Consider the following 22,000-nt stretch of genomic DNA (forward strand, 5'->3'; position numbering starts at 1 on the left):
GGGATGCCCATTCATCTGGGCCGCGTTCAGTAGAACGCAACGTTTTGGAACGTTCAGATAGAAATAGACAATATAGAACACACACATGCCTCTCCAACGTGTAAAATGAGTAACCACCAGCTCTATTCATGGCATTTCTATCTGCAACGTTCGAGAACGTTTGGCAACTGAATGTGGCCCTGTGCACTTGGGCGTTGGACTCCGCATCTTATTAGCAACACGGGAAATTTCTCCATTTTCCACCCTGTCTACAGCGACATAGCCACAAATCTGGGATTTTTTATTACTTCTCTTCACTTGGCAGGTATTTTCTGCAATTTTCCAATTTTGTTCACTAAGACTGGACTTTGATTACTTGTCCAGTAAACGTTTCAAAGAGGAGCCTCCGCAAAGTGCTTGCATTTAAGAAAGAGTCTAGTAGTGGTCTTTGTTCATTTTTTTGGGATCGGTTGAGTTTCTTTGTTGGAGCGAAAGCATGGGAGCGCAATTCTCCAAGACAGCTGCAAAAGGCGAAACCACGGTTGAAAAGCCAGGAGAGGCTGCCGCTTCACCAACCAAGACCAATGGACAGGTAATTGATTTAAAAATATATATTTGTATCCGAGTTAAAGGAAATATAGATATACGGTTGGTTTGCGCAAAGGTTCTCTGCTTGCGTTATTGTGTTGTGGGCACTTATGGAGACGTTCGCCAGGCTGATGGAGAAAACAACCACGATTGGAATACATTGATTGTACACTATTTCAACAAACAGTTGATCACTGATTTGAAATACAATTTCTAAAATTGTACAATTTATTACAAAAACCCAAACTGATTTGGATAATTATTTGGTGCCACATTTGGTAACATATTCAGTCGTTTTCATTGATTCATTTGATGTGTGGGGATTTCGGTAAATTGGATAAATACTTTGTTTGAAATTTCGGATTGTGAGACAGCGGAAATTGGTATCGAATTGTTGGACCTTATGTAGCCATGTGTAGTTAAATGGATAAATAATTTTTGAATCAAAAATCTTAACTGAAACTGAGCACAAATCTAATAACTTGAGGCAATCGGTGGGTGAATGGGGAAGATGAACGACGCCAACAATGGCTTGCCACGGTCTAGCTAGCCAACACGCCTTTTGTTACAAGATGCTCGAATAGAGAGCAGGGATGGTTACTACCACACGGGAGCAGGGGAACCACATTTGATAATGCGCCCCTTCTGTAGTTGGTATTATAAGTGTTTTGGAATGGATGGTATTTATTAAAGTGATAAGGATGATGGTTTGAGGGTTCTGGTGCTGTTTAGTTTTGGGGGTATGCATCTGAAGGATGCTCTGCGTGATCTGGTGTATTAATGAGCATCTGCTGTTTAATGAGCAGATGCTTTGCTTTGGCGCTTCGGTGTTGGAGCGACTGGTAGACGCGCATCGCCCCCTAGCGAACCATCCGAAACCGTGTCTCCCTTCTCTCATTGCCGGAGGTGGCTCATTCTCGCACGTGATTACGGGAAAATAGTTTCAATTCTGCGTTTCTAAAACTAATTCTGTGTTGAATTTGTAACTCGCAAAGCAATTAGCCTGCCGACGCTCGTGCGTAAAGGCCCATTGATACTAAACATGTTTTTTTAAATTAGAGGGCTGTATGCGTTTGTCCCGATTGATTTTTTGTGGTGTCTACTGCCCCTTGTGTCACTGAGTGACAATAGTCCATATCACACGTAATATTCCACGCTTGCTTTTTATGTGATGTTTAATGGCCTCTGTCTTTAGGAAAATGGCCATGTGAAAGTGAACGGGGATGCCTCTCCTGCGGCTGCAGAGGCAGGCAAAGAGGAGGTGCATGCCAATGGTAGTGCCACGGCTGAGGAGGCTCCAAAAGCGGAGGCTGCAACTGCAGAGGCTGCACCCTCAGCAGCAGTAGAAGGGGAAAAGGCAGAGAATGCAGAGGCTGTGTCTCCAGCAGCTGAGGGTGAGGCAGCTAAACCGGAGGAGTGTGCCACGCCTTCAACCAGCAACGAGACTCCCAAAAAGAAGAAGAAGCGCTTCTCCTTCAAAAAGTCCTTCAAGCTTAGCGGTTTCTCCTTCAAAAAGACCAAAAAGGAGACAGGCGATGGGGCAGAGGGTGAGGAGGCCGCTGCATCCACCGATGAGGCCAAGGATGAGGCAGCCGAGGCCCCAGAGGCCACTGCCGAGGGGGAAGCCAAGATGGCGGATGGAGAGGCCAAGCCTGCCGGTGCTGGGGAGGAAGCTAAGGAAGCAGCAAGCCCCACAGAGGCCAAGCCTGAGGAAACAGCAGCAGCACCCGCTGAGGAGGCCAAGACAGCTGCCGCCGAGGAGCCAAAAGCAGAGGAGAAGCCAGCGGAGCCTGCTGCGGAGGCACCCAAAACGGAGGAGGCTGTACCTGCAACAGAGGTCGCATCCAGTCCAGAGGCCCCTGCTGCCGCAGAGGCCACTGCTGAGTAAAGCTGGAAACGCAAAGAGCAAAACGGAAGAAATAAAAAAAACAAAAAGCTGAAAAAAGATAATCAAAAAAACATTTCCCTGTTTGTATGTTGGAGTGGTGCCAGTTCCTGGCTTTGGAGAACTTGTCTACAACCAGGGGTATTTTAAAGCTTTTCTTTTTTGTTTTCCCTTCCCCCTCCACAAAACCCATCTTGGTCCATTGTTACTACCATTCCAACGGGCAGAGGTGGGTTGCTTAGAAACGTAATATTACAGAAAAAAAAATACATCCACACTGCCATATATTTTTTTGCATCTGTATTACATGTTTTTTTGTTGTTGCATTTTTATACAAAATGTACCTTGTCAAAATGTATGGACATGCCCATGGTATGGAGGAGGTGGGGTATGTAAATGAGTTGAGATGTAAATGAAGGGGGTTTTGGGGTGGGCGGGGGAGATTTGGAGGTGGCACCTTTGTGCCTGGGAATTGTGCCACAGACTATAATGTAAAGAGAGGTCTTAAAAACGAGAATGAAACAAACACCTATGTACCACAAGAGTACCATGCGGTTTATAACACTAAGTCATTTTTTTACTATGAGACGACAAAAAAAAAACACAATTCCCAGAGCTAGGTTTAGGAAGTCATTAAAAAAATTCATAGGAGCTTTTCACTAATCTCATTAGCTGTACCAGTCAGTGATTCAGTAGAAATACAAGTTGTATAGGCTTTATTGTTTATTGCTGGTTTTATGACCTTAATAAAGTGTAAGTATGTATAGGCGGGGTGTTTTTAACTATGATTATTGTACAAATGAAATCTTGATCTCAAGAAGCACATGAAGTTTGCAGCTCTTTCCACCCGCTCATTTTTGTAAGATAACAAAAACAAATTCATCCAGGATGACCTTTTCAGCAATTTTGAACTCAACCAAGCTGTGATAAGTGGAATGGTTACTGTTTATATACTGTGGTATGTTTTGATTACAGCAGACAATGCTTTTTTTCCCAGTGGTCTTTGACAAATTAAGGAATCTCTATTAGATGCGACGTTTGTGTAGCATCTTGTCTCTTTTTCTTTTCTTTTGTAAATACCGGAGAAGCTTTGACCAATTTGACTTAGAGATGGAATGTAACTTTGCTTAAAAAAATGCTATTAAACTCCTGCTTAGTGTTCTAATTTTCTGTGAGCACACTAAAAGCAAAAATAAATGTGAATAAAATTTGAGCAGCATCTGTCTTTTCATTTAACCAATTTCTATTCCTTTCAAGATGGACTCCAATAGGGGGAAACAGCGCCACTAGCCGCCCCACCGCCGTTGTTTTTGTTGCCAACCGGAGTGTTGCGAAGCATGGTCAAATAAATTGCCGTATATGTTGTGCTATTCTATTGCATGTGCAAACTGTTTGTTGTAATGTCACAAACGGATGTGTTTTTTTTTCACTATGGAGTCCAGTTTTAACCGTTCAGATGGAGGTGGTAAGTTGGTCGTTGAGTGTTGTAATTGGTAAATTGATGAGTAATTTCAACATGTGTAATTTGAGCATACTCGGCTGTTTACACAGGCAGTCAAATTCGCCCCCCCATCCCCCCAGGCTAATTGAGCTTTTGACCATTCACATCAGATCTTTTCACGTCGGTTCTTTTTCAGAGCTGATCAGATTGGTCCAAATAATTGGGCTGCCTGTTTTAAATGCAACCATAGTGTGTTCAAACTCATTTATTGAAACCCAAGAGGGTTTCACCTAGGATTTGAACTTGTGGCGTCACAGCTAGTGTCACTGGCCCTCAGTTATCTACAAAAGTCCAACATGGAATACTCAATGGTACGGACAAATCTATGTCACCTTGCAAGTATTACACAACTAGGCCGAACTCATTCAAAACCTTTTTAAATGAATCATGGACCAGAATAGATTAATTTGTCACGGGGATCAGGGTTTGTTCATTGTACGTTCCATCGCTATTAGTTTAGTGCTATTCCCCGCCCCCAACATGACCACATGCAGCCTACATCACTGAATTCTCACTGACGTTAAATACGTTGACATTTTGCGAATCATATTTTGAATGGTGTGCGATTGCAGCACAATAGTTACTCAGTAACTGGTACAATGCCAATGGAAATGATAAAATGTCAGTGAAGACCTTTTGTGCAGCTCATTGTTGTAAAAAGAGACCCTTCAAGGCACAGAGACTCAGTACTTTGCAATATTAGACCCCAAAAGGTCTTCACCGACATGTTATCATTTCCATTGGCATTGTACCAGTTACTGAGTAACTATTGTGCTGCTATCCCATTCAAAATATATCAACGTAGCATGTTATGCATGCTACATTGTAATACACAAAATGGCAACAAATAGAAAAAAATACTATAAATTGCAATTGTTCATCAGTAGACGAATAGGCCACAAAATAAGTGTATGCATGTTTCTCTGCTGACTGGGTTGCAAGCTTCCACGTGTTTTGAATTTCACACGTGCTATTTTCCCGCTTGCAGGTGTGTCATAGCTACTAGTAGGCTAAGTTTCTGTAATGAAAATCTAGATTTACTTCATCAGAAAGTCTATCTACACAACTTGATTAAAGATCTTCAGGGTTGTATTAGCAATCACGACGGTTGAAATTACTAGGCCAAAATGGTAGGCAAATAAGCTATAACAACCAGCGCTGTGTGGCCACGCACGTCTCCAACTCAATCATCAAAGTTTGCTGACGACGCAACAGTGGTAGGCCTGATAAACGACAACGATGAGACAGCCAACCGTGCGGAGCCCTGGAGAGTGGTGCCAGGAAAATAACCACTCCCGTAACGTCAACATAACGAAGAAGCTGATCGTGGTCTACAGGAGACAGCAGAGAGAGCACGTCTACATCCACATCGTTGGGGCCGCAGTGGAGAGGGTAAAAAAAACTATTCTAGTTCCTTGGCGTGCACATCACTGACAACCTGAAATGGTCCCTTTACACAGGCAGCGTGATGAAGGCGCAACTGAAATTTGTCTGGGCCCCTAAGACCCTCAAAAACTTCTACAGATCCACCATTGAGAGCATCCTGTCGGGCTGTCCTTGCACCATGAGCAACCGCAGGGCTCTCCGGAGGGTGGTGCTACAGCCCAAGCATCACACTGCCCCCCAGGACATCTACAACACCCGGTGTCATGGGAAGGCCAAGAAATTCATCAAGGACCCCCCAGCCACCGGACGAGGCACGGCCTGTTCACCCCGCTACCATTTAGAAGGCGGAGACAGAAATGGTTCATCAAAGCAGGGAAAGAGAGACTGAGTAACAGCTTCTATCTCCAGGCCATCAGACTATTAAACAGTCACCACTAGCCGACCGCCGCCCAGTAACCTGGCTGGAACCTGTCACTGTTCTAGCCAGCTACCACCTGGTAAGCTACCCTCCAATTTAGAGGCTGCTGCCATATGTACAGTCATTGAACACTGGTAACTTTAATAGTGTATGTATATGTACATACATACTGTATGTATATACTGTTTTCCACAGGAGGTTGGTGGCACCTTAATTGGGGAGGACAGGCTCGTGGTAATGGCTGGAGCAGAACGAGTGAAATAGTATCAAATACATCAAACACGTTTTCCATGTGTTTTATGCCATTCCATTTATTCCTTTCCAGACAATATGAGCCATCCTCCCTCAGCAGCCTCCACTGCCGGTATTCTAGTCATGACTCATCCTATACAACTTATTTTCCAGGCTAGATATTACTATACTGTTGGAGCTAGAAACATGAGCATTTCACTGCACCTGCAAATCTGTGTACACAACCAATACACTGATTCCTTGATGAAAATAACAGGCAGGGTTACGTCGCCATCGTGTGGCAGCTATGCAATGTGCCCAAAAAAAAATCCCCAGTGAAATTTGTATCGATTTGGTTTTGGATTTAGCAAGAACTGACATGATGCCTGTTTACAAAGAATGCATGTGGATGACATCTCTGGAGAAGACCGGTCTACCAGGCAAGTCTAAGGCATGGGGAATACAAACAGAGGTTACATCCCAGACTCCCTCTGGCCACTGCTTGTATATGATGTACCTCTCAACAGTTTAATAGTGGAGTCTGTATCCTGGTGTTCATTATGTACGTACTGTATGTGTACTGTGTAAATATCAAATTTATTGTCCATCTGTATATTATTGTTTGTGGTAGAACCATTCCTGTACATGCAAACAAAGGTGATTGGGATTCTGCAATGAACCCCATCGTATTGTAGAAAATTTAAATGATCATGGTTGATTGAACATATTTAGCCCCAACTAATCTCTAACTACTATAATACATACATACACACCACATAGGTTTTTTTTAAAGAAGCTTTTAATTGGCAAATGCAAAATATCTACAGGAACACCTACATACTCTTGTCTAAAAACACATACTTTAATTACAAGTAGATTTCTCATTCAGAAGATAATGCATGTTGAAATATAAAAGCATTCAAAAAGGTATCAAAGGAAAGTACAGCAAACCCAGGTTGGTCGCAAATCCTAGAAATCCACTGCTACAGTCCACAAAAGGAAACTAAGTCTTCACAACGAACGTACAGCTACAGATCAATGAGAAATATAACGCTTCTGGTATGGAGTCAGGCGCTAAAGGTGTAGAATCAGCCACGGTTAGCAGTCCTGGCTGCCACACTCTAGCGTCTGTCCATGGAGAGATCACAGCACCGCCATGTGGCTGAATCAGGCACTGCTAGTCTGCTCAGTCTTCATACTGGAAAGTGTGCCGGTTTCCCCACCCCCAAAACATAACAGAAGTCAATGTCTGAATACATTAGTGACTACTTCTAATTAAGCACAATTTCGTATACATCTCAAACTATAAGTAGCTGGTCGTGACACGTAATTATGAAGTCTTTATTGTGATAAAGGGGAGGATGAGAGATTACAATGGTCTGTACTCCCCCCCCCGAGATTATCATAATTGTTTTGGATCTTGCAGCACTGCACAAATGAGGGCTGACAGGAATTCATGACCTCCTTTTAAAACTGTACAAACAGTGGCAGGGTGCCACAATTATGCTTAGCTGCCTTTATGTCAGTTCTCAGTGCTTGTTTCCTTCGATTTCTCCACCTCTGTACAGAAGACAGCGCAAATTAACAAATTGTACAAGTTATCAATTCAATATTTCTAGGTTATTTTCTTCATCTAACTCATTCTAAAATGAAGGGAATTGCAAGTGTTCTTGAAAGTCCCTCACAAAAAAGGTTTGTAGTCAGGGTAACCAAGTTCTGAATACTCACCAACTTTCTCTTTGTCTCCCTCCTCAACTCGAGTCCGTTTTGTTCCTTTCTTGTGATTGGCTTCGTTCCTCCTTCCTCCCTCTCCCTCGTCCTCAGAGTCGGAGAACTCCTCGTCGCAGGCTATCCTCTTGTCTGAAGCACGGACTTAAACGAGACAGGAACTCAACATTCAGATGCTTCTGGAAATAGGATCCATGCTGCTGGCAATAGGGTCCAATATGGATTCCATAGTGGAAAATCCAGCCACTGATACATTGAGAATGGAACCCCCCCGAGTGACATAACAGCAGTAGATAGACTGTACACAGCTAATGTTTTTTCAGATAAGGCGTGTCTTACTGGACATGCGTTTGTCGGGGTCCTCTGCATCCTCATCCACCGTATCGTCAGTGATGGCGTCTTCAGGGACCGTCTGCATCTGCACTCCCGGGGCGTGAGGTAGCATCCGCAAGTTCTCAAACAGACGCTGCCTATGGGTTAATACACACAAAAGGCAATTGCTTTAGAGCAGTAACCAACATCAGTGCAGAAGCACACAAGAAGGCTCCAAGAAATTTGGATAATCATACGCGACAACGAGAACTCCCTACCACAATGCCAATTTCTTAAAGTAATAATGCAGCTGCAACAACCTCCATGCACACACACACACATCCTTAATGACATGCAACTCCTTAGGAGTAGCTGAATACATCTGACATGCTATATTTGATGGTCCATGACAGACTCAGTCCTCACTTGATCTTATCCATGTACTCCAACGTGTTCTGGTTGGTCATGTTGGATGGGCTGATGTGCAACTTGAAGTCAGGCCCAAAGTATTCAAAGTAATCATTGTATGGCAGTTCTGGGGAAAAAAAAGAGAAAACATAAGAGAAAGGGCCATCACCAAGATGAACATGAAGGTTACGATGTACCTAAAATAAAGTTTCAGAAGGTCAACCCTTTCAGGTACATATTTTATACACCGATACAAGTCCCGCCACTTGAGAGCGGATATAATGGAAAGGGTAAGGGTTCTGTTAATGTCCCGAATTCCATGAAGAAAACAGCTGGCTCCTTTGACAGGCTGTGATAATGTCCACTCACACACACACACTTGGTAGCCCACTGACATTCTGCTTAGTCAGCTCCCTGTAGGCAGACAACTGTCAGGACCAGGACTATCCCTGTCTGCGTCCCAAATGGCACCCTATTCCCTGTGTAACACACTACCCTTGACCAGATCCTTAACCCTACATAGTGCACTACTTTTGAACAGGGCCAAATTGGGCACTGGCCAAAAGTAGGTCACTATGTAGGGAATAGGGTGCAATTTGGGACAAAGCCCCAGTCTAGTGCTGTAGCGTTTTCTCTAGAGACCCAGCCAATATGTCAGCGGGGAAGAGAAGACATTGTATTAAGTAAACTACAAAAAGTAGACGAGCCTCAATGGCTTGATACTTTCACTGCATTATACAGGTCTAGGCAATCAACGCTGAAATGAGGAAAGCATCCTAAAAAAAATTACACGAAATAGGGCATTTTGAATAAGGAAAAAAAATCATCAACACACCGTCAGGGATCTCAGTATCCAGAGCCACGGCAGTCTCGTAGGTCCAGCAGCGGGCCACGTTGCGGATGGTGTAACCTCCGCCACCCAGCATTAGTAGGGGAAGGTTGAACGACTTAATGTACTCAACACACTTAGCATGGCCTGACGGAAAAGCAGCATGAAGAGATAAAACACCACATAACTATAGGACCAACATGGAGGGCTTAGAACAGGCTAATACGCTTCTCTAAGAACTAAATTAGATCATTACTGTGTAATAAATGACAGACTAAAATCTATCTGTGCAACTCCCAATGCTGGCTCAATCATTACAGTTAAAATTAAGCTCTACAAGTATCAAATGGACTCGCACATAAAAACATGTAAGACGACTAGCATACCGCGGATGGTAAGGTTGAAGCAGCCCAGTCGGTCTCCTGAGAGGGAGTCTGCTCCACATTGCAGAACCACTGCACTGGGCTGGTACATCTCCATCACCTTGGCCATCACCTGCCAAGACACAAAGCACTTTGTTTTCATCCATTGTTTCCCGCTAATCAGGGAATAAATTTAGACCTGGGTCGCCAGGTGTGTAAAATGTATTATCAGGTAGAACAGAAAACCATCAGAATCCGGACCTCGTAGGGTAAAAGCCAATTTATGCTTGACCCCAAAATTGTGGTTGAAGGCTCCGTATGGAGGGTGTGACGCTTTTGCTGCACCTCCAGAGGCTAAATTGAGCTCCATACCACATTGCCGTGCGCCTCCGATTTTGTAACAATGCGGAGGGCTCCGTATAGCTCCGCATTGACATGATTGGTTGACGATAAGTGGGGGCGGGAGGCCCTGTATAAATACAAACTCACTTCCTTGACAATAGCTCTGCGAAACACAAGTATGAATGCCCTGACTTCTGTAGAGGCCATTTCACTGTAAATGCTTAGACCAGAGCAATTAGTGCCTTGCTCAAGGACAGATTTCTCACCTGTTCAACTCTGGGATTCGAAACCAGCGACTTTTCGGTTACTGGCCCAACGCTCTTATCCACTAGGCTACCTGCAGCCCCACTAGTGTTCAGCACTGAACACTGCAATACCTGTGCTTACTTACAGGCTTGAAGATCAGCTCATACGACTCATCGTCAACGCCGTCCCTCAGGGGGAAGTTGACAGCGTAGTATTTGCCTTTTCCTGCACCAATATCCTACGAACAGAGTGGCAATTGAGGATTTTAAACACGTTTACACACTTGCTAATCCATAACTAAAATACTGCATCCATCATAAAGCGCTCTTCCCAAGCAAAATACTACAAATAATGGAAATGAGATTATGTCGTAACTATAACTGTGGAAAGAAAGTCTCCACCCAGCTATCAATGGGCCACTCTGTCACAGAGCACCAGGAAGTTCACATTGAGGTGTGACACATGGGGTTACGTCCCAAATGGCATCCTAATCTATACATACTGCACTACTTCTGCTGGTCAAAAATAGTGCCATTTGGGACGTAAGCCAAGTACTCACCCTGAGGTCTCCAGTCCCGGGGAAGTACTCTCCGTATTTGTGGAAGGACACAGTCATGACCCTGTCTGTGGTGTAGAAGGCTTCCTCTACTCCATCCCCATGGTGGATGTCAATATCTACGTACAGTACCCTCTGATGGTACCTGGGACCGAAGAGGTGTGAAGAATTAAACCTGAGGCATGCATAGTAGAACACACGCTGATATCTCAGGAGGTCTACAAAAAACAACAAGTCACCATCACTAATGCATTTCATTGTAGCAGTCATACGGTTTAGCCGGTTTCCATCTGGGAACACAAACTCACTTGAGGAGTTCCAGAATGGCCAACACAATGTCATTGACGTAACAAAAGCCAGAGGCCTCAGACTTCTTAGCGTGGTGGAGTCCCCCGGCCCAGTTCACCGCAATGTCCGTCTGCTGCCTGTTGAGTTTCACCGATCCCGCTGTGCCAAGGGAGGAAAAACATTTTTGTTTACCTTATTTTCACAAGCATGTGTTGTGATTTCTGAACCAATAGGGACTAGTTCTACTGTTTGCAGTTGAAAAACTGTAGAGGGAGAAGAAAAAGATTTGGGTTAGGGTTACCCTAACAGATACACTATACAGTACATCAACTCATTCCAGGGTTCTTTATTTGGACTATTTTCTACATTGTAGAATAATAGTGAAGACATCAAAACTATGAAATAACACATTCCAGCTCCAACCATATAGTAAACAAAAAGTGTGTTAAACAAATAAAAATATATGTTATATTTGAGATTCTTCAAAGTAGCCACCCTTTGACATGATGAAAGCTTTGCACACTCTTGGCATTCTCTCAACCAGCTTCATGAGGTAGTCACCTGGAATACATTTCAATTAACATTTACATTTACATTTAAGTCATTTAGCAGACGCTCTTATCCAGAGCGACTTACAATTAACAGGTGTGCCTTGTTAAAAGCAAATTTTTGGAATTTCTTTCCTTAATGTGTTTGAGCCAATCAGTTGTCTTGTGACAAAGTAGGGGCGGTATACAGAAGATAGCCCTATTTGGTAAAAGACCAAGCCCATATTTTGGCAAGAACAGCTCAAATAAGCAAAGAGAAATGACAGTTCATCATTACTCTAAGACATCAAGGTCAGTCAATCAGGAAAATGTCAAGAATTTTGAAAGTGCAGTCGCAAAAACCATCAAGCACAATGATGAAACTGGCTCTCATGAGGACCGCCACAGGAAAGGAGTTACCACTGCTGTAGTTTCCAGCTTTAGAAATAGCAGCCCAAATAAATGCTTCAGAGTTCAAGTAAACAGACATGTCAACATCAACTGTTCAGAGTGGACTGCTTGAAATCAGGCCTTCATGGTCAAATTGCTGCAAAGAAACCACTACTAAAAGACACAAATAAGGAGACACTTGCTTGTGCCAAGAAACACGAGCAATGGACATTAGGCCGGTGGAAATCTGTCCTTTGGTCTGATGAGTCCAAATTGGATATTTTTGGTTCCAACCACCATGTCTTTGAGACGCAGGGTAGGTGAATGGATGATCTCCGCATGTGTGGTTCCCACCGTGAAGCACGGAAATGGTGTGATGGCGCTTTGCTGGTGACACCAGCATGGCTACCACAGCATTCTGCAGCGAAACGCCATCCCATCTGGTTTGGACTTAGTGGGACTATCATTTGTTTTTCAACAGGACAATGACCCAAAACACACCTCCAGGCTGTGCAACGGCTATTTGACCAAGACGGAGAGTGACGGAGTGCTGCATCAGATGACCTGGCCTCCACAATCACCTGACCTCAACCCAATTGAAAAGGTTTGGGATGAGTTGGACCGCAGAGTGAAGGAAAAGCAGCCAACAAGTGCTCAGCATATGTGGGAACACCTTCAAGACTGTTGGAAAAGCAAACCAGGTGAAGGCGCTTGAGAAAATGCCAAGAGTGTGCAAAGGCATCATCAAGGCAAAGGATGGCTACTTTGAAGAATCTAAAAAACATATTTACATTAAACACTTTGTTTACTACATGTGTTATTTCATAGTTTGTCTTCACTATTATTCTACAATGTAGAAAATAGTCATTAAAAAAAACCTTGAATGAGTAGGTGTCCAAACCTTTGACTGGTACTGTATTACACAAAAGTATGTGGACACCCCTTCAAATTAGTGGACTGCCATTTCAGCCACACCAGTTGCTGACAGGTGTATAAAATTGAGCACACAGCTATGCAATCGCCATAGACAAACAATGGCAGTAGAATGGCCTTAGCGAGTAAAAATAGTCTGTCCTCGGTTGCAACACTCACTCCCGAGTTCCAAACTGCCTCTGGAAGCACAAGAACTGTTCATCGGGAGCTACATTAAATGGGTTTCCACGGCCGAGCAGCCGCACACAAGCCTAAGATCACCATGCACAATGCCAAGTGTCGGCTGGAGTGGTGTAAAGCTCGCCACCGTTGGACTCTGGAAGTGCAAATGTGTTCTCTGGAGTGATGAATCATGCTTCACCATCTGGCAGTCCGACGGACGAATCTGGGTTTAGCGGATGCCAAGACAACACACTACCTGCCCAAATGCATAGTGCCAACTGTAAAGTTTGGTAGAGGAGGAATAATGGTCTGGGGCTGTTTTTCATGGTTGGAAGTATAGGCCCCTTAGTTCCAGTGAAGAAACATTGTATGCTGTAGCATTAAGATGACATTCTAGAAAATGATGTGCTTCAACTTTGTGGCAACAGTTTGGGGATGGCCCTTTCCTGTTTCAGCATGACAATGCCCCCATGCACAAAACTAGGTCCATACAGAATTGATTTGTCGAGATCGGTGTGGAAGAACTTGACTGGCCTGCAAAGAGCCCTGATCTCAACCCCATACAACACATGACCAAAAGTATGTATTCATGGGAATATATTTGTATGTATGTATGCATTCACTTACCAGTAGAGCCACCGGTAGACAACTGGCAGAACTCAAACAACCCATCAAATACAGGACAATCCTCACCAACATTAACTATGATAAAAACAAAAACACAAAATAGTGATTCAAGCAAGCCATCAAGAAATATACATATATTTTTTTCCAATACTAGGTAAGTATGGGTAGTTTTCCCTGGTCCAGTCATAAGGTTAGTAACAACTCCTGGCCCTAGTTATGGCTCGACTTACACCGCTGCATTTGCTTGCTGTACTCTGACATGTTGTCTGGTCGTATGGATTGGAGGAACTGGATGTAATCGTCACTGTGGTATTTGGTAATTTCCTCTGCAGTGGCTTTGTGTGGTCTCTGCAACAAAGAATAACAATTGCCTACTTCATGGCGAAAGAGAGAAAATGCCATACCTACATATTTAGAATCAACCTTTTGACTTGAAATCTTGTTATAAACGTACATATATTTCCATTTTTCTGTACAGTCCATAGTTCAACAGTAGGTTGTGGGTCATTCGAATTCGGTGTGGTTTCATGGGATGCCCTTGTCCATAATAGTAATTGCCAATGTCACCTGTTAAAAAGAAGGAACAAAAGACCATAACTAAAAACAGAGTCTACATTTGAGAAATGTTGATGTTTCACACAGCATTCCAGCATTAACCATAATGTACCTCTACTACCACATAATTCTAAACGTTACTACGACAATGCAGTCAGTTAGCTAGCAGTACTAGCGCATGAAGCAACGCTGATAATGCGCAATAGCCGCTAGTGTCGTCATCTTCATCAGTCGTCAACGCTATCACTGGCCCCTTGTTGGCGGTAGTAAATCAATTGAACTTTCTGCTTATATTTAAAATGTCATACAAACAAAATACCACAACAGCGTGTTTACTTGTTTAAAATAACATTAGTTGTAAAAGTAAACATTGCTGTGGCTGGCTAAACTCGCTAGCTACACACAATGTGCCCCGACAAGAGAGAAGCCGGCTAAACTAGCACTAGCTACAGTAGCTGGTTAACGTTCACTAGCTTATCTAGTTTACCGACATATCTAGAACACCGTCTCGTAACTTAATTCATGATCATAACAGGGACATAAAACAAATCATGTCGGGATCGCTAGCCAATTGTACCTAGCTATTCAGAGAATGAATGGATATTACATTGCACGCACCCTAGCTAACGCGCTAGTTTGGCCTTGGAAACTTATTCTGAAAACTCTAAATGAACATGCATTTCTTTACCGTCATAGTAGTAGCAGACTTTCTTCTTGGTTCCACCTGCAACGGTGTAAGCCATGTTGAGTCGGATTTCTGTTTGAGATGCTTGCCGAAACTTAAGTACTATTTATGAACCTGGTGGCCGATAGAGACATTCACATTAAGGAATAGCCACAGTAGAGGCGTTTGCGGTTTGCTTTCAAAATAAAAGTTATTCATTGAAAGTGATGCAAATGGGTACAAATAAAATAATTATGCCATTTGGACTAGATAATGCTAAACAAAGTTGGAATGTTGTTATTTAAATTGAAGAAAATACAATAATTAGAAGAAAACGAAAATCAGTTGACATTGCACTGTGTATGTATTAGACTTCAGAATTGTATTGAAACCACCGTAAAATGAGCCATATTAAGTTTACCAGTAAATCCACTATGTGAATTGTACACTCATATTACACTGTACAGCCTTACCTATGGATTATGGATCAATGAAATGGGGGTATCAGTATACTCAGTGACACACACAGAACACAACTGTGAAGAGTTTTCACAAATATTAGTGTCGTAGCTTTTATTGCGGGACTTCACCTCCCCAGTCAGCCTATTGTGTATATTGATATTCATATTGCACTGTACAGGAACTCTGAAATCACTGACCCATTGGGCAAATTAAAATAGGGGATTCAGAACATATGTTTTTGCTTCTCCACTTTTTTTTTACCAGCAAATTATCATAATCCAAGTTTCAGTATTGTTTTAGCTAGTCTGTATAAAAAAAAGAGATATGATCATTTTATAGGCTAAATTGTAAAATTGCGTGTGATATGATTGCATTTTGGAACCCCCCTCCGACTTAAGTCCTTTTTGGGGGTATCTGTACTTTACTTTATCATTTATATTTTTTACAACTTTTACTTCATTACATTCCTAAAGAAAATAATGTAGTTTTTACTCCAAATAGTTTTCTTGACACCCGTATGTACTCGTTACATTTCTAATGGGGGTGGGGGGTCGAGGTGAGGAGGAAGGAGGCTTATTTAAGATACTGTTTAAAGAGGTAGGGTTTTAGATGCTTTCGCAAGATGGACAGGGACTCCATTGGGGTGCCAGGACAGAGAAGAGCTTGGACTGGGCTGAGGGCCAAGAGGGGCCATGAGACCAGGAGGGCCAAGAGACCAGAGGTGGCAGAACAGAGTGCTCATGTTTATTTATTTAATATTTATTTAACTAGGAAAGTCAGTTAAGAACAAATTCTTATTTGCAATGACGGCCTACCCCGGCCAAACCCGAACCTGGACGACACTGGGCCAATTATACGCTGCCCTGTGGGACTCGCAATCACAGCCGGTTGTGATACAGCCTGAAATCTAACCAGGGTCTGTAGTAACACCTCTATCACTGAGATGCAGTGCCTTAGACCGCTGCGCCACTTGGGAGCCCATGGTTGCGGTGTAGGGTTTGAGCATAGCCTGAAGGTAGGAAGGGGCAGTTCCTCTTGCTGTTCCATAGGTAAGCACCATGGTCTTGTGGTGGATGCGAGCTTTGACTGGAAGCCAGTGGAGTGTGCTGTGGAGCTGGGTGACGGTTGAAAACCAGGTGGGCTGCAGCGTTCTGGATAAGTTGCAGGTGTTTGATGGTATAAGCGGGGAGCCCAGCCAACAGCCAGTTGCAGCAGTCCAGACCGAAGAGGACAAGTGCCTAGATCAGGACCTGTGCCACTTCCTGTGTGAGGTAGGGATGTTATAGAGCATGAACCTGCAGGAGCGAGCCATTGCTTCGATATTTGCAGAATACGAAAGGGTGTTGTCCAGGGTCACGCCAAGGTTCTTTGCACTCTGGTAGGGCGACACTGTGGAGTTGTCAACCGTGATGGAGAGGTCTTTTAGCAGGCAGGCCTTTTCTGGGAGGAAGAGCAGCTCTGTCTTGTCGAGGTTGAGCATGAGGTGGTGGAGTGACATCCAAGTCGAGACATCTGCTAGGGAACGTTCACGTAGGCTGATCTCCAACAGTTGTCTGTGTTGTGGTGCTGCGGGGCATTACATAGCCACCTGCCCAGTAAAGAGACCTGACTCATTTTTACCACCGCTTCATCCGGGGCTACAGCACCCTGGAGGCTCCCCTCGCTAAACTCACTTCTCCCAAGGTACTGTTCACATGGTCCCCAGCTGTTGACAGGGCTTCTGTGGACCGTCCCGTCAGTTTGTGGTTGAGGTCAATGCTTCTGATGTTTGAGTGGGGGGCCATTCTGTCCCAGCGATCTGCCCAGGACCAAAAGCTCCATCCCTGTGCCTTCCTGTCCCATCGTCTCAACTCCGCTGAGAGAAACTACGACATAGGTATCAGGGAAGTTCTGGATGTCAAGATGGCGCTGGAGGAGTGGAGGCACTGGCTGTAAGGAACGGAACATACATTTTTGGTTTGGACCGACCATAAGAATTTGGAATGTCTCCGCACAGCCAAGCGCCTTAACTCTAGGCAGGCCTGTTGGGCTCTGTTATTCACCAGGTTCAACTTCACCATCTCCTACCGCCCAGGGTCTAAGAATGTGAAGCCAGATGCTCTCTCTCGCATATACAGTTCCGCTGCCACACCTTCTGACTCTGAGACCATCCTGCTCCCGTCGAACCCTGGCCTTCCTCCGACAACGCTTCTGGTGGTCAACTATGGTTCCTGACGTCTCTGCCTTCGTCAACGCATGCACAGTATGTGCACAGAATAAGACTCTGTGGCAAGCTCCGTCGGGCCTCCTTCAGCCACTGCACCTGGGCCCATATTTCCCTGGATTGCAAACTTTCCCCTGTGTTTCATTGGTTCCTTCCACATCACTAGAGTCCTTAGTCCCACTGCTGTTCATCTTCTGTTACCCCATGCCCCCGTATACGCCCTACTTTTTACGTGTCCAGGGGGCAGGGGTTTCCAGTACCTGGTTGACTGGGAGGGTTATGGCCCGGAGGAGAGGTGCTCCGTCCCTGCTAAGGACATCCTGGTCCTGGCTCTCATTGCTGACTTTCACCGTCGGCACCCTGGTCAACCGGGGGGGTGGGGGTGGGGGGGGGGGGTGGGGGGTCTGTTTCACCTGTCCATGTGATTGTCTCCACCCCCTCCAGATGTCACCCATCTTCCCTATTACCCTCAGTGTATTTATACCTGTGTTGACTGTTGCCAGCGTTTTTTCCAAGCTCCTGTTTATTCTAGTTCTGACTTTTTGCCTGCTCCTGACCTCGAGCCTGCCTGCCGCCCTGTACTATTTGGACTCTGACCTGGTTATGAACTCTTGCCTGCTCCTCGTTGTTCATCAAATATCAGACTCAAACCATCTGCCTCCTGTGTCTGCATCTGGGTCTCGCCTTGGGTCGTTATATCCAGGTCATTTGGTTGTGCTCTTATATCAAGCACAGTGATAACACATTCACTTGTATAAATAAACAAAATATCTGACATTGTATTCACATTTGAAGTTTGGTGGGCTTTTAAATGGTTGAAAGGGCAGTGATAACACAATTAGTTGACAACTAAAGCAAAAATCAGACATCGTTTTTTCATTGGAATTTGGTTGCGCTATAATAAGATGTTTGAAAGCATAGTGATAAGACATTGGGAATTCAACATACTTCTTGCAGTCTTTTTGAGTGGGTGAAAATAGTTTGGACTATCATTGATCAACATCAAAACCAAATATTACCCAATTCTCCATGTTGAAATAACGTGGTGTGCCCAATGGGCTTCTACAAATTCTCATCTAACCATTCATGAATAGATTATATCAAGTTTCCATGTGGCCTTTGTACAATGTACAACAAACCAGCACATGCAGCCTGAATTGGTAATAGTATCAATCCTTACAATACACAGAGTATGCAATTTGCCCTTCAGATGCCACAAAATGTCTTGGAGAAGATCTGTCTGGACATCATTTTCATGTTCATTTATGAACATTTGAACATCTTGGCCATGTTCTGTTACAATCTCCACCCGGCACAGCCAGAAGAGGACTGGCCACCCCACATAGCCTGGTTCCTCTCTAGGTTTCTTCCTAGGTTTTGGCCTTTCTAGGGAGTTTTTCCTAGCCACCGTGCTTCTACACCTGCATTGCATGCTGTTTGGGGTTTTAGGCTGGGTTTCTGTACAGCACTTTGAGATATCAGCTGATGTACGAAGGGCTATATAAATAAATTCAGACAGGGATATTGCCTACCTGACCCTATCCTTGACATGCCAGGGATTAAGCGATGTTGTGAGCAGTGGGAAATTCCCGAAAGCAGGCCCACTTTGCCTGGATGGACAGTAAGTAGACAATGCAAATAGTCTGAAATGTCATTTGATATAGATATCAATCCAAACATATCTTGCTTTAATTTTAAATAAGTATTGTTCAATGTTTTACACAAATTCTGAACAGAAACGTCTGTTTTTTATTAATTCAAAATATAGTTCAAACCCCTACTGTATTCTCTGTATACCCACGACTGCGTGGCCTCACACCATCATCAAGTTCGCTGACAACACGACAGCAGTATACCAACAACAACGACGAGACAGCTTACAGGGAGGAGGTAGGCACTCTGATGGATTTCTGCCAGGTAAACAACATCTCCCTCAATGTTAGCAAAACAAAGGAGCTGATTGTAGACTTCAGGAGGAACCAGGCTGGACTCACCCCCATCCTCATCAACGCGGCCTCCATGGAGACTGACTTTAACTTCAAATCCCTCGGCGTACACATCTCAGCGAAGCTGAAATAGTCTAACCACACGGAAACCGTAGTGAAGAAGGCACAACAGCGACTCCTTAACCTCGGGACGCTGAAGAAACTCAGCCTGTCCCAGAGGGCCCTCAGTATTTTACCAGAGCACCACCCAGAGCATACTGTCAGGCTGCATCACAGCCTGGTACCTGGTACGGCAACTCCACCACCGGTTCTTCAGAGGGTGATACTTGCAGCCGAACGCACCATTGGGTGCACACTGCCTGACCTACAGGACACCTACAACACCAGGTGTCGGAGAAAGGATTAGGATAATGAAGATGGCGCCGGAGGGTATGGCTGCCGTCTTATCAACACTATGGTGTTGAACGCTGAGTTGTAGTCAATGAATAGCATTCTCACATAGGTGTTACTTTTGTCCAAGTGGGAAAGGGCAGTGTGGAGTGCAATAGAGATTTCACCATCTGTGGATCTGTTGGGGCGGTATGCAAATTGGAGTGGGATTAAGGTTTCTGGGATAATGGTGTTGTGAGCCATGACCAGCCTTTCAATGCACTTCATGGCTACAGACGGGAGTGCTTCAGGGCGGTAGTCATTTAGGCAGGTTACCTTAGTGTTCTTGGGCACAGAGACTATGGTGGTCTGCTTGAAACATGTTGGTATTACAGATTCAGACAGGGAGAGGTTGAAAATGTCAGTGAAGACACTTGCCAGTTGGTCAGCACATGCTTGCAGTACATGTCCTGGTAATCCGTCTGGCCCTGCGGCCTTGTGAATGATGACCTATTCAAAGGTCTTACTCAGATCAGCTGCGGAGAGCGTGTGTCACGTTCTGACCTTAGTTCTGTTATTTTGTCTTTGGTTTAGTATGGTCAGGGCGTGAGTTGGGTGGGCAGTCTATGTTTTTCTATGTTGGTTTTTGAGTTCGGCCTAGTATGGTTCTCAATCAGAGGCAGCTGTCAGTTGTTGTCCCTGATTGAGAATCATACTTAGGTAGCCCGGGTTTCACTGTTGGGTTGTGGGTGTTTGTTTCCGTGTTTGTGTTCGTACCACACGGGACTGTTCCGTTTTGTTCACATCGTTTATTGTTTTTTTCCAGTGTTCAGTTTGTTTATTAAAAAGACATGAACAGTTACCACTCTGCACCTTGGTCCTCCTCTCTATCTCCAGACGACATCCGTTGCAGTGTGATAACATAGTCTTCCGGAACATCTGGTGCTCTCATGCATGTTTCAGTGTTATTTGCCTCGAAGTGAGCATAGAAGTTGTTTAGCTCATCTGGTAGGCTCGTGTCACTGGGCAGCTCTCGGCTGTGCTTCCCTTTGTAGTCTGTAATGGTTTGCAAGCCCTGCCACATCCGATGAGCGTCAAAGCCGGTGTAGTATGATTAGATCTTAGTCCTGTATTGATGCTTTGCCTGTTTGATGGTTTGTCGGAGGGCATAGTGGGAGTTCTTATAAGCTTCCGGGTTAGAGTCCCGCTCCCGCTCCATGCATGCAGAGCTACTCCTTACCTTATTTTTCTTTATCTCCAGTATTTTCCACAACTAGTCCATTTTCTTCCACACATCTGACTTCTCCTTTCACCAGTAAACGTTCCCCAATTTCGAATGTATTTGTCATGTCTTCAGCATCCATTTAGCTGTTATTGTGTTCAGAGTTTGTTAAAACCAATTTATTGTTGTGATTATGATATGCTATAGGGCAGGCCCTATTGGTCACATGCATGCGATGCATAGACGTGTCAAGTACAGAGAGCAAGGGTTGAGGGAATATGGAATGTTTTTCCTGAACAAATGAGGGATTTCGGTAACAGAACTTTTCAGTCAGAAATGGCAGTAATTATGTTGCAGCCAGCAACACGGACAGCACGATAAACACTTTGATGTTTTGTGGTGGTCTTTGCAACTGGGATGAGAGAGAGACAACTGGTGCTAGTCACACAGTCACTTGCTGTCTTTTTTAAAAACACAGAGCAGCAAGTCTGAGCCCGGCCTGGCACAATCAAATCAATTGCTGGTCGGACTCACTCTAATCATTTGTGTGTCTTAATTATTCAAATAAACAGTGTGCTTAAATCATCAGACAAGCTCAGTGAATATAGTTGTTTTGATTTAAAACACATAGGATGTGTCTATATATGGAAAAATACACATTTTAAAATTATGACCAATCCACTGGTCGAAAGAACAGACTCTTTGTCGACCACTATTTTTTTTTGTCGGGGACAGCTCTGTCTTCCTCTTTAGTCCTGGGTAACATCTCATTGTGCCATTTTGCAAGAGATATTATAGAAAGGAGATAGGAATAGAATGAATGAAGGAACACTGTCAACCAATCCCGTTCATGTTGTCATGCTGCGTCACACGGTTGCAAA

At 44.1% G+C, this 22,000-nt stretch overlaps 2 protein-coding genes across 2 annotated transcripts; one reads left to right on the forward strand and one right to left on the reverse strand.

The window, feature by feature from the left end:
• The first annotated feature begins 208 nt into the window (after positions 1 to 208).
• LOC115139507 (myristoylated alanine-rich C-kinase substrate-like) lies at positions 209 to 3,665 on the forward strand. Its single transcript, XM_029676995.2, has 2 exons — positions 209 to 571; positions 1,763 to 3,665. The coding sequence occupies exons 1-2, from the start codon at positions 476 to 478 to the stop codon at positions 2,453 to 2,455; spliced, it is 789 nt and encodes a 262-aa protein (XP_029532855.1). The 5' UTR covers positions 209 to 475; the 3' UTR covers positions 2,456 to 3,665.
• Positions 3,666 to 7,312: 3,647 nt separating this feature from the next.
• Positions 7,313 to 15,103, reverse strand: LOC115139508 (histone deacetylase 2). The gene is made up of 13 exons (XM_029676996.2): positions 14,942 to 15,103; positions 14,153 to 14,265; positions 13,929 to 14,046; positions 13,699 to 13,773; positions 11,080 to 11,218; positions 10,775 to 10,916; positions 10,361 to 10,453; positions 9,652 to 9,760; positions 9,272 to 9,412; positions 8,455 to 8,563; positions 8,056 to 8,186; positions 7,717 to 7,860; positions 7,313 to 7,548 (listed from the first exon to the last, which is right to left on the reverse strand). The coding sequence occupies exons 1-13, from the start codon at positions 14,994 to 14,996 to the stop codon at positions 7,511 to 7,513; spliced, it is 1,407 nt and encodes a 468-aa protein (XP_029532856.1). The 5' UTR covers positions 14,997 to 15,103; the 3' UTR covers positions 7,313 to 7,510.
• Between the last annotated feature and the right edge of the window lie 6,897 nt (positions 15,104 to 22,000).

This window comes from Oncorhynchus nerka, linkage group LG13 (assembly GCF_034236695.1).
Source record: "Oncorhynchus nerka isolate Pitt River linkage group LG13, Oner_Uvic_2.0, whole genome shotgun sequence".
Lineage (NCBI taxonomy): Eukaryota > Metazoa > Chordata > Actinopteri > Salmoniformes > Salmonidae > Oncorhynchus > Oncorhynchus nerka.